The following is a 13062-nucleotide window of genomic DNA, read 5'->3' on the forward strand; positions in this document are numbered from 1 at the left end:
TACAGTTGATTGGTCATGACGCTTACAACAAATTAAACATTTGTATACTATACATGTTGTTTTCGTCTTAGTACAAGATCGAATTAGTAAGATAGAGTGAGTAAGGATTGATTCTAGGGGAAGTCAATTTCCTGAAATTTTCATATTCAAATTGAAAGAAATGTATGACAGTATTTACATGAAAGAATTTTTTTTAAATTTAATCAATGAAATAAAGTATTTTAGATATGATGAAGCGTAGTATCATATGACAAGCGAGATACTTAATTTAGGAAATGACTTACGATGTATTTTTAATACCGGCTCAGGTCATTAATATATATTTTACTCTTGCGCTTGTATGTAAATATTGTGAATAATTATTTTGTTTATTCCACAAAAAAACACTCTCCAATATGGTTACAAATGCAAATTTATAGCATATTTATCATGTTTAAGCGTTTTTTCCCATTTGTTTTTTTTTCATCTATAAATTAACACCAATATTGGAAATGTACTAAGAAGGCAGAACTTAACCAAGATATAACTACAGTAGAATAAATTTGCTTTTGAGAAGATAATTGTGAAAAATTATTGATGAGAAATTAATTATATTCTTATGTTTTTTGTTTAGAAAATGTGGATTTTTAAAAAAAAAATAAACGTAGCTAATACTCATTTATTGGTGTTTTTTTACATTTCACGTTTAGTATACAATAGCTTTTGAACATATGAGCGATTTCACAATGCTATACATAATTGGTGTCCAAGTAAACTGACGACTTCAAACTTTTTTTTTCAAGTCATTTCATAACAGATGAAAAACTTGGGTCGTTCGAAACATCTGATCACTCAAGGTTTAACCTCGGCCCCTGGCTTCCTCAAGCAGTTTTGCTGTATAGCCCAAAGCTTTTAATCATGGTACAAATGTATATATAACCCACAAGCCTATTGTTCTACATTTCAGGCCACACTAATACCCTGGTTCTTGAATATAAGAATGGAGGTGACGCCTGTCCCAAACATCGTAGCGACAACAGCCGCCCCGCCAACACCCGTATTGTATTCTCCTGTGGCAGCACAATAGGGGCTCCCGTACTCAAGGACAGGTAAGATAAATTATAATGTTGTAAATGTTCTGGGCCCATTGCAATAAGATATCTAAGTCATAAACCACAAGCTGGTTAAGAGTACTGGGTGATACCGGCTAAGTTAAGTGCAGAATCTATACCATAAATGTCCATATGATATTTTTTATTGAAACACAGTTTAACCCAAAAAAAGGGTTACAACGGGAGATTTACGATCTTAAGCCTTAAAATATTTATTGAAACGGGACCAAGATTATTTCAATGTCTGAAGTTGTTGAAAAGAAGAATTTATTAAATAGTAGGTTCTATAATATACCTATCAATGTATCTGGCGAAGTCTATTTACCTGGGTTGCATTCTGATATGGCCTGTCAAAAAACCCAACCCCCTCTCAGTGTATCCGTAATGTGTGTGGTCGTAATTATTATTTTTTTTTTTTCAATTTTTGTTGCGTAAATAAGAAGTTAGGAAGTTAAAAAAAAGCAACACTGACCAACTGACCCACCCCTTTATGAGGGTGGGGTAAGGCCACATAAAGGTTTTAATAATTGTGGCCTTATTTTACATTATTACAGTGATTACAACAAGGACCGGTGTATATTTGAGTTCACGTGGAACACAAGCCTGGCCTGCAAGGTGCAAAGGTATGTTCACATTTCTAATGCTTTTTATAGTACATGTATAGATTTAACAGACAGATTGTACATGTATAATTTTAACGGACAAATTTGTACATGTATAATTTTAACGAGTTTACATGTATACTTTTAACACATGGATTGTACATGTATGATTTTAATGGACAAATTTTTACATGTTTGATTTTGAAAGACAGATTGTACATGTATTCTTTTAACACATGGACTGGTGTATTTTTAACAGACATATATACTGCTGACAAATATTGAAATTTGACAAAAAAATGCCATTTAACTTTATAATTTTATAAATGTATCACTCCTTCATATATGCCCTGCCATTTATCATACCACCAATCCTTGTGTTTTCAGACAGAATGTAACTGTTGTTAACGGTATGGTGAAGGACCCCAGATCTGGCATTGCTGTCAACCTCGCCCCCATCTGGGATCAGCAGTGAGTGACCCTTTTATAATGTCATACATAATCTTAAAGTTAAAGATAGAAAAAAAAATGAACATGATCTTGACTAGACATCTAGATATATATGGAAACATTGACTGGTTTAAACTTAGGAGGAAAAGCCAAAATATAAGTATCAAACCCTTTTTAGTTTCTTCAGAGAGCTCCTTAGTTTCCACAAATCCTTTTTACAATGTACCATGAACCAATTGTTAACTTCCCTGGAGGTTTTCGAAGAAAGTTACCTAGTCAGGGTGTTGCCATCATCAACAGTGTCATTTAAGTGCAGATTTTTTAACCTTTGTTATTACCAGTGTGTGTATACCACATGATAAATTATGTCATAAATGCTACGTTATCTTTGTTTAAAGCCTTCATTTAAAGCAAAACATTGCCTTCCGACGAAGCATTTATGACGCTATTTACCATGTGGTATACACACACTGATTACTGAAGAACTGTTCAAGATATTTATGTGAAACTTGGTATACAGGCTACCAGAGATATAATGCATATTCACAGTTAAGACTCTGGCTTTAATAATCATTGAGTTATCTCCCTTATTTGATGGCAAAATCATTTGCGTTCCCCCTGCAGCTCATTTGTTGCCTGAGTTATGGCAATGATTTAAATACCCTGAGATTGACATACTAAATTTGAACTCATCTACATTTGCTTTAAACCAATGTTGTCATGCTATTTAAAATTATATAATGCGATGTATATTGGCACCCAGAGTAGTTTCATGGGAAAGAACTCCTGCTTTGGTGTAATATGAACTGTACAAAATTTAGTGGCATTTAACCTAAAATATTTATTTAGGCATTTCAAGATTTTCTGACATTGTTGAACTGCTGTAATACATAGTTTTTATAGGCTAGATCGTTGGTAGGAGTGATCCCTTTGATGAATTTGAAGAAATAAATAAATATTTTTGGTTATATGTCATTCCCGTCAAACTACTGTGCATCTAAATAAAACAAGCATTCTCCCATATCCCATCAGGTTCAAGTACAAGCAGCAGGGCACAGTGTTCGAGTTGACTTTGAACGGCAGCACGAGCCATTGCAGCAACGGGGCTGTCGTCTGTCTAAACCGGGCCAAGAATAACAAGGTCCTGGGCATGAAATCACATGCTGCCTTTTTCATGGAAGGTGAGTGAATTAATATGATCTAAGGAGTTTTTTTCTGTCTATATATAAAAATGTGAGATTGTTCGACCATCTTATCCATGCATGTTACATACAATCGCTTTTTGGGTTGTCTGGTCAGCGCAGTGTTTAACACACCCCTCTCATCTGCGTCCCAAGTTTGATTCCCGGCCTGGGCACATGTGGGTTTTGTTTGTGGTCACCAAGCAAGACAAATGGGTTTTCTCTGAGTACTCCAGTTTCCCACACAACACAAGACCACACTCTCGCGTAAAATTGTACCGACAGTGTTTCTGGTTAGATTGCTTTATTATTAGCTTTGTTTTATTAGCTTTGTTTTTTTTTAAGGAAGAAGTCAAGTGATGGTATTGCCTTATTAAAAACAGATTCATGCAAAAAGGTGTAATGTAAAATTTAACTTAAAACAGGGTTTAAAATTATAAAGTGAAACATTGTCTAAATTATTAATCAAATGATTTTACCTTAAGACAAGTCATGTTTTTTTCCATACATAAAATGAGGCTGAAAGTGGGCCCATTTAAAAGAAATACCACCTTTTTCACAAATGGATAGGAAAACTTGACAAATATCAGTGTATTAATGTTAAACAACATTTTTCCTCAATTCTTTTGTTAATGGATACCATGAATAAAATCCCCCTGTAAATGTATTTTAATATAAAATTTTAAAGTTAGCAATGTTATATGCCCAATTTTTTGTTCTTGCTGGCCATGTATTATGTTTTCAAATTCATCATATACCATGTCATTATTTTCACAGTTCATAATGGCCTTGCTTCCACTTAGGTTGAGTTGTGTTGTTTCCAGATGAACGTGTGGAAGCCCGTTATTCTACGGACACACGGTGTTCTGGGGACCTGGCCCAGGAAAATGTTACCTCAGTCATACAGTTTGTCTGCAGTTCAAACAATGTATGTATCTTTATTTCCAGAATATTCATGGGGTTTTTTTTCAATGATATAAATGCAATGTTAAAAGCTGCACTCTCGGATAAGAGAGAGCTAGAGATTTATTGCAAACTTCAAGTTGACAAATAAAATATATTCGGCTAAAGTTGTGTAATAATGACGAAGGTATTCAAATGTATTCAATGTTAGTGAAAAGCACAAACTTATGAACGAAAAATGGAGTCATCATGTGTTGATTACTTAAGAATGGGGCAACTTTAAATAAACATTATTTATCTAGTAGCTTTAATGTCTTAGCATACGCATACTTACTATAATAGGATGTTATAACATTGCAAATATTAGCTCCAGAAAATGTGTTTTTGTACTTTTTCTCCAATCATTGATTAACTTGTTTACATGCTATGAACATTGTATACTGTTTTACGCAATAAACGTATCGTATCGATATGAGTCGGATATGCAAACATGGAATTTTTCAACTGTGATCATTAATGCTTAAAAAATATACAAATATAATGTCTGGGGGGGGGGGGGGGTAAACAAAAGAGGAAGAACAATAAACAACTTTGACATAACATAATTTAAAAGGTGCAATTCTAAGTTACTTCATACTCTAACCGTCATCAATTTTTTATGCAAAAACCATGAGCATTTGTATTGCCATCGCATCTTTCTCTACACCTTTAACACGAATTGCATAAATAGTTTAGACCTAAAATAAATTGCATCAATTAAGACATAATGTTTATATATTTTATACCAGTTTGTTACATATAAAAACAAATATGATTGTCAAATTAGTGTAACAAACATCGGCAACACAATCTGTTGCCTGGGGCCATAAGTTATGAACCGGAATTATGAGACCGGATGAGACCGGATTTTACGAGGAGAGATCGGGAAATAGTATCGCCCACTAGCTATTGAGTGCTTTAGCCTTCAGCTGTTAGCTATTGAGTGCTTCAGCAATCAGCTGTTCGCTATTGAGTGCTTCAGCCTTCAACTGTTAGCTATTGAGTGCTCTGAAACAAATTCCAATGCAACAATAGGGTAGCAGAGAGTTCTCCATAGTTCTCCATTATAAGAATTATGCCGCCAGCTTGGGGAGAGCACCATTTAGATTCAAGTTGCTGCTGAGAAAATCTGCATCCAAAATTAACTGTTAAAAACCATGAAAATGAAATCAGATTTAAGCTGATATTTCAAACCATTTTCCCCCTGCATAATATGTACTGGTGTCCTTGTATATTATCTACAGTAAATTTGATAGAACATACTCAGATGTTGTGTCACAGGTTACATCTATATGAATATTCCATTGCAGATTGGCCCGAGACTCATTCACAATTCCTCAGAATGTTTGTATGTGTTTAACTGGGAGACAACGGCGGCGTGCCTCACAGCATCCATTACGTAAGTAAAAATGTCTCTTGAAAGAAGAAATATATAATATTTTAAATTTATCAAGGGATTTTTAATCCCTGATCACTGTAAGAAGCTATTTTTATTTTAAACATTAATCTAAAAAAAATGCACTCTAAGAAATATCATAAATGTATTTGATTCATGACATCATCTACGGATTGGAAATTCTGTAAAATTTCAGGTTTAGTCTTAGTGCAGTTTTTTCTACAAAATTAATAGTGCATCAAAATATGGACTTAATCGAAGGAGGCATATAAAAAAGAGGGGATATTAACACAGAATGCTTTTCTGACGATCTTTATCATATTTTATTTGGTGTATGAACATTTTCTTTGATCTAAATTATTACAAGAGATAAAGAATGTTCCTAAAATATCTATGTTAGAATTTGAGTAAATTATTGTACAATGAATGTTCAGAATACCTCCATTAAGTACTATATGAATGGACCAGTCTGCAAATATGTACATGTCTGAAAAATGGCGAATTATGAATTGCATTGCCACAGGTTCCTCAGGGCTAATCCAGTAAAACATGTAACCCAGATGGGGAAGGCAATGAATTTTTTAATATATGGGTGGATGTCTTTTTTTCATTAATTTTGACCAAAAAAGGTAAATTTACTTCTGTAGGGGGAGGGGGTATAATTTAAAAGTGCCTTCCCCCAGGGGGTTATATGTTTAAATGAAATAGCCCTCATGTAGAACAGCTTAAAGCTTCTATAAAATTATTAAGATAAGGCTAATCCAATTGGCATGGGGACCTCATATTAATGACTTGTGCAATAAATAGTTTGTGTATAAGTTTTTCCTTTTAACCATTACAGTTTACCAATACCTGCTAACCCGTCAGCAGGGGGCCAGTCAACAGATGGCAAAGGCGGGCTTAACCCCGGTGCTACAGGTGCCCCTTCCAGCAAGAAGGGTGGCCTTTCAGGAAAGACAGTGGGCAGTGTTGTGGCCACCTTCTTTGCCCTCATTGTTTTCTGTGTCCTGCTGGTCGTCTTCCATAGAAAAGAGAGAAGGTTTGATATGTTTATTTGTAGCCTTATAGCTTATTTAAAAATTGCACAGTTCTTTTTACAAAGATAAATATATGTAGGAGTGTATTCATTATTTATATTTGATATGAAAGTCCTCAAATAATCACAATTTTATAGGTGTAATCTTTTGGAATCCTGAGTAATCTTTGGAATTCCTAAGAAATGCACAATTGCCGGGGTAAGAATCTTTCAAAATCCTCAAAAACACACAATTGCAGGGGTAAGAATCTTTCAAAATCCTCAAAAACACACAATTGCCAGTGGTAGATTGCCTTTGGGAAGCCTTAAAAATGCACACTTAGCAGGTTGGAAGCATCCATTTTTTTAAAAAATGTATATTTCACCACACCTGCTTTGATTATAATTGGATAAGATGGTTATCTAAGTTAATGCTCTTAGGCCTTCCTTGGGAATGAAACATTGCAACCGAACCAATGTGATGAGCATAGAGCCCAATCGGCCTCATTTTTCCGGGGCTGATCCCTATTCTTGTCTTCTCTGGGCTTTGATAGGCTTAAGAGCTAATTCATTGATGAGACAATGCCAGATTTTGGGAGATAAATAATTCTATTTGGCATTAGACCTCATTTGGCATTAGACCTCATTCAATAATGAGGATAAATTTCTCCCTTTCAGCTTGTAAATTCCTCTTGAAACTACATTTGGAAACCATAATGTAGCCAATATGCGCAGGCAGATGTTCCACACCTCTCTTTCTCCATTTGCCTTAAAAGAATCCAGTTATTTGAATGAAAATCTGAAAACAATAACAATGAAATAATGTTTTGTTGCAGGGAAACATGCTTTAACAATATGAGGGGGCTGTTCTCCCGGACAAACAGACGAGAGTATTCCCAGGTAAGGACAAAATGCAAGCTGCTTGTACTGACAAAAAGAAACTGCTTTTAACTTTTTCAGTGCCTAATAAATTATCAAACGTACAAAGTGTACTATTCTATTTTAGAATAATGTGACATGAGCGGTTTCCCGACTTTGGTTCCAAAAATGTTAAATAACCATAAAAGTTTCTTCAAACCACATAGCATATACTTCTGGTGAGGATGTTCCATGGCCTTTGATGTCTCAATTTTGCAACTACAATTATTCAATATAATTTTAATATTATACATTCAATATAACTGAAATCCGTCAGTATTTGTGTATGTATGACAATGGTGTATTTCACCCCTAACAGTGACTCACTGCACTGTTTGTTGTAGAATTCTTTCACTCATCAGTTAGCCTCTCTTTCTATAATACAATATGGGCCGATTGTTCAGGTTGTTAACAGCCTCGTTGTTAACTTTTAAACGTATAATATTTTAGCGTGTGCTGATATATAATTAAATAAAATTGGAAAGAATCAGTTGTCACAATATTTGTGAAAAGTATGGCAGATTTCATGTGTGTCCATGAAATTTTTAGAGTTATAAAGATTTGAAAGTGAACAACAGTCCAGTTAACGAAGTTGTTAACTTTGTTAAAGTTTTGAACAATTGGCCCATTGTTTCATAGTATACTATGTATAGAAAAATGTGTAAATACTGTGTGTGTTGCGCACATAAATAGTTGTTCTAGATAAGAAAATATAATCACGTAAAATTTGTCTTATCTTGGAGGTATACGTTTAATACATGTATATGTTTTGTGCTCATATTGTATTACATGCTAGACTTTGAAAAAAATACAGCATAACTAGTGTTACAATGAATAGCATTTATTTATATATAAAATAAAGGATTTGAACTTCCAGAATCTTAAGGATCGCTGTCTAATCTCTTCCAAAATGACATCTTTTTCTTCGTAAAAGAATATTTTTTTACTAATGTGTGAGTAATATTAAATCAAAATCGATGCACTTACAATGTACTCTGCGTCACTTTGTATAGAAATGCTTACTTGACTAATTTTATGCCGCTTTCTAATTTAAAAGCAAAACCGATTCTTTCAGTTGAGATATCAGAGGGTAAATATTGTGATAAAGTAAAACCTTCGTCCCGCACTCAATGTTGTCTGTTAGCCTGTCTGTTATTGTTTAAAAAAACGAAAAGTCCAGGTATTGTCAATGTCTTGGAGTCGTCATGGATGCTGGTGTCGTTATGCAAAAACTTTTACCTTAGATGTAACTTTAAAACAATTTGTTCTCATGTCTCCGGAGACAGTACACGCATTCATAGTAAGACCCATAACTCTTGACTCAAATTATGGTTGAGAATTGCCCCTTTTCGATTGAAAATCATTGATGCTGGTTTTGTTATGCAAAAACTTTCATCATGGACGTAACTCTAAAACCATGCGAACTCATGTCTTCAGAGACAGTACGTACATTCATAGTAAGACCCATAACTCTTGACTCAAATTATGGTTGAGAATTGCCCCTTTTTGATTGAAAATCATCGATGCTGGTTTTGTTATGCAAAAACTTTCATCTTGGACGTAACTCTAAAACCATGCGAACTCATGTCTTCAGAGACAGTTCGTACATTCATAGCAAGACCCATAACTCTGACTCCAGGTATGGTTGAGAATTGCCCCTTTTTCAAAGAAAAACACAACAGCCGACCAGTGTTGGTGTTCGCTAGTCGGCACTCTTGTCACATGACAGACTTATTGTGTATAATTTTTCCGTCTGCTTTTGGCATGATGAACATTTTCCATTGTAGCCAGTACATTTGTTGACCGCTGACTGTCTTGTAGGATATCCATATTGTTATCTTATATATCTCAGAGTTGCAACTCCCATATTTCATGCCTGCATATTCTACCCAGAATCACATCATTACAATCCTTATGTATAAAGACACTATCCATATGATTCCGGTCCAAAATTCTTCAATGCGATTTCAACAAAGATTTTTAATTAAACTTAAACTTCAGTGATTTTTCTGATACATCATACAGTGATCTACTACATAATAAATACTCATTCCTGTAAAGCTATACCTTTTGAGTTAAAGTTAGTTTGCCACAAAATATGTGTCATTTAGCATGTTTTAAATGCATGTTTGTTTTCTATTTATAGATTAAGATGATTTTTTAATGACTGAAAATTTATTGTTGAATTTGTACGGGCTAAAATTAAGTTAATGACCTGTACGTCCAGCTAAAAATGCTTCATTTCTTCATATAATCTCAGATTTAACCGCAATGTCATGTATTTTATTTTTTGACAATGCCCTATCCAAATACACTTTGACATTCAGCTGGGGTATGTTTGGCTAATGTAAATACCTCTTGAATCTTGAATTTATAGCATACACTGTTGAAGGAAGTTACCGTACTTCATATTTTAATTTTCAGTAAATGAAAAAAAACACAAATATATTGGCTTATGATTTCTGTGTACCGTAATACTATAGTGATCAGATATTAGTGATATGATAAAAATTATTGTGTGTTTCAGCTGCCCACAGATGGGATTGACGATATTTTTGGGGAAGGAGATGAAGTCATCACTGTCGAGGACGCAGCAGGGGGCCTTCGGAACGACACCGCCCCCACAGAAAATGACCACATTGTTTCCGTGGAAACAAGAAGCAAAACATACCATGACGATAGTGATGAAGAACTGTTGGCATAGCGACAGGGGGAGGGGAAATCTCAAACATTTTCGCAACCAATATTGGCATTCAATAGGATTCTCATGGGCTTTCAGCCTTGTCATGTTACATCTTCCAATGTATAAAAAATATGTTGTATAATGTTAGTGGTAGATAAATCTCATAGGTTATACGCCAGTAGATTTATGTTGTATTCAGGGTTGGGCATCTTTAGTTGATTCGTGGGTTTCCAGGATTTTTTTGTTAACTCTCAACAACAGTGCTACAGAATTGTCTAAATGCAATCTTAGGGGCTCTTAAAATGCTTTTAAATCCAGGAGATGTGGCCCGAACTAAGGCACACCCTGGATCCTCACAAGGGGCGAAACACAAGTTTTGCTCCCTGGACCTCCCGTGTAAAGTTCAGGAATTGTTGCATTCAGACATTTCTGCCCCTGTGTATTTATGAGAGGAGAGTTGTTGGAACTTGAGTAATTATCAGGGATGTGATTTGCCCGCGGATTCACAGATTTCTGCAGATCTTATAAAGGCAGGACCATTGACTGATTAAAATATGTTCAGTTGTTACTTTATTTGATAGTATTGACAGTTCAGTTTGCTTGAAATTGGAATTCAGGAGAGCCCTTAAAATGACTGCTGCTTTTGCAGCAGGGTGTTTCACCCCGTTTGATTTCCTTTGGGGGCCAAAAGCCCCACCCAAACAAGTCGTCTTAATGGTTTCAGCCCAGCAGCTACCCCGGCAATCACTTCCCTGTTTGAATGTATGTACTGTTAGTTAGCTGTACTGTTCTATGACAAGAGGGGTTGTTGCACATATTGTACTTTGTTGCTACATGTCCAGTTTTGGTTGGAAGGTTTGAATAATTTATTTAATTTGATTAGGGACCAATTTTTTAACAATTTCAAAGACATTTCACGTTCTGTCACCAATTTGCATACTTCATCTTTAAAAGGTCTTGTTAAGAAATAGCCACTGTTAAAATTCTAAAAACAAACTTAATTTAAGCCTGTAATAAGACTTTTAAAGGGCTCGTTCACCTTTCATGGGGTCAGACATCAAAGAACAATTTTAATGTGTGAAATATGAACAAAATGCTTATTTCATGATACAATCTCTTTAAAAGTTAAGAGTAATACTCCATTGATAATTGATAACTTAAAAGTGGGACACAAAATTTCACCAAAAAGCATTTGTTACGCTAATGAAAATTGAATAAATTTGGCTCAGATTTACTAAAATCTGTTCAAATGAGGATACACCAGTTGCTGTTTAGTGTTTTTTTCACACAAAAAAGTGAGTGAAAATAAAAAAGTGAGTGAAAATAAAAAAGTGAGTGAAAATTGTCTATATTTCAATCATGTTTAAAATAAAAAGCTCAAATATTGCTACAGAAAACATGTGAACAAAATCTACCGTAATGCTTTAATTTTGTGGAAATGTTTAACATTTCCAATATTGTTAACATATTTATATATAAATACCCCCGGTAATGATTGCCCAACGGTTTTCAATAACCAAACAAGTGTTACTTCCCTTGGATGAAAAAAAGCCAATAAATCAGACTAAATAAGGTCAGTAGTGAGAATAAAACTTACGTGATCTTAAACTCTTGATCTTAAAATCGTATAGCACAAACAATTTGTCTGTAAGTGCAGAAATTGTTTTCAAACAATTCTACTTTGTAAATAAGTTGTATGTTACTATGGTGATACATTTGGCTAGAATATGATGGTATTTGTATGGGTGTTCTCCTAGGCTACAGCAGAACTTGTGATATTCTCAAAATATATCTGATATAATATGTAACTTACACTCGACTACAACACTACATTTTGGTTTGAGTATTTTAATTGGTTTCCATGACTTGTATATATTTGTTTCTTTGCCTTTCCTAAATAACTCATCATAGTGCTACATAAATATGTCATTTTGTAAAAAAATTCATAATACTCGCCACTGTTGTAACTTATCATTTCTTTGTTGCATTTTCTTTCTTTTTTTGTGTTAATTGTTCATGTCTTTGTTTTGTTAAATTTACATGTACATATCAGCACGATGCCTTTAAGTTTTCAAATTGCTGTGTTAAAGCATGAATAAATATAACTGTATGTATGTGAATGAAAGCTAATTTGTTAAAAGCTTAGTTTAAGCCTTCTTTATGTGAAGCCCAAACCGAGCCCCAGGCCTCCAATCTGGGGAATCATGTACAAACGTGTTTATAGGTAGTGATCTGAACTGCCATCTGACGTCCACTATTAATGATCAGATCAATGAATATTGATTTGGAATTTTGGTATTATTCAATTCTGCATTTTCTTTTCAATTTTTTCAAATTATTCGGGTGAGAGGTAGAAACCTATACCGTTAGATTACCCAGTCCCTTTTTGTTTTGTATGATAGCAAATTGGTTCAGTGAACTTGTTTATATGATCGTTTATTTTCTGATCAAGAATTTCTTGTTGTTTTTTTTTACTATTCTGCATGTTTATGTAATGCGAATGATTGAATTGTGTTTATTTCTATTGAAGCATTTAATGCCTCCTCATCATCTAACTGTCCATTTGAAACTTATTCCACAAGATTGTGGTGGCTTTAAAATCAATAAATGAAAAAAAAATTATGTTGTGTTATTCTTGTTCCAGCATTTTAACCTAAACAAGGAACATATTAGATGTAACTTGCATCGAATTTGAGACAATTAAGAGTCATGAAGGCGTGAATTATGCATACATGTAACTGAGCATTGGGAGGTTTAGTGGTCAAAATTATATATTGTCATATT

At 34.2% G+C, this 13062-nt stretch overlaps 1 protein-coding gene across 2 annotated transcripts in view; it reads left to right on the forward strand.

Moving 5' to 3' along the window:
• LOC128237240 (cation-independent mannose-6-phosphate receptor-like) overlaps nucleotides 1–12900 on the forward strand; it is a 56800-nt gene extending 43900 nt beyond the window's left edge. The window contains exons 35-43 of one of the 2 annotated variants that reach the window (XM_052952586.1): nucleotides 947–1088; nucleotides 1646–1714; nucleotides 2081–2164; nucleotides 3176–3324; nucleotides 4149–4252; nucleotides 5577–5665; nucleotides 6504–6701; nucleotides 7514–7577; nucleotides 10123–12900. In XM_052952586.1, the coding sequence (XP_052808546.1) occupies nucleotides 947–1088; nucleotides 1646–1714; nucleotides 2081–2164; nucleotides 3176–3324; nucleotides 4149–4252; nucleotides 5577–5665; nucleotides 6504–6701; nucleotides 7514–7577; nucleotides 10123–10299 (1076 nt within the window). In that variant the 3' untranslated portion in view covers nucleotides 10300–12900. Of the gene's footprint in view, nucleotides 1–946; nucleotides 1089–1645; nucleotides 1715–2080; nucleotides 2165–3175; nucleotides 3325–4148; nucleotides 4253–5576; nucleotides 5666–6503; nucleotides 6702–7513; nucleotides 7578–8670; nucleotides 10103–10122 lie in introns of those variants that run through there. The other variant, XM_052952587.1, reaches the window with a different exon arrangement.
• Nucleotides 12901–13062: the final 162 nt, after the last annotated feature.

Source organism: Mya arenaria, chromosome 6, assembly GCF_026914265.1.
Source record: "Mya arenaria isolate MELC-2E11 chromosome 6, ASM2691426v1".
NCBI lineage: Eukaryota > Metazoa > Mollusca > Bivalvia > Myida > Myidae > Mya > Mya arenaria.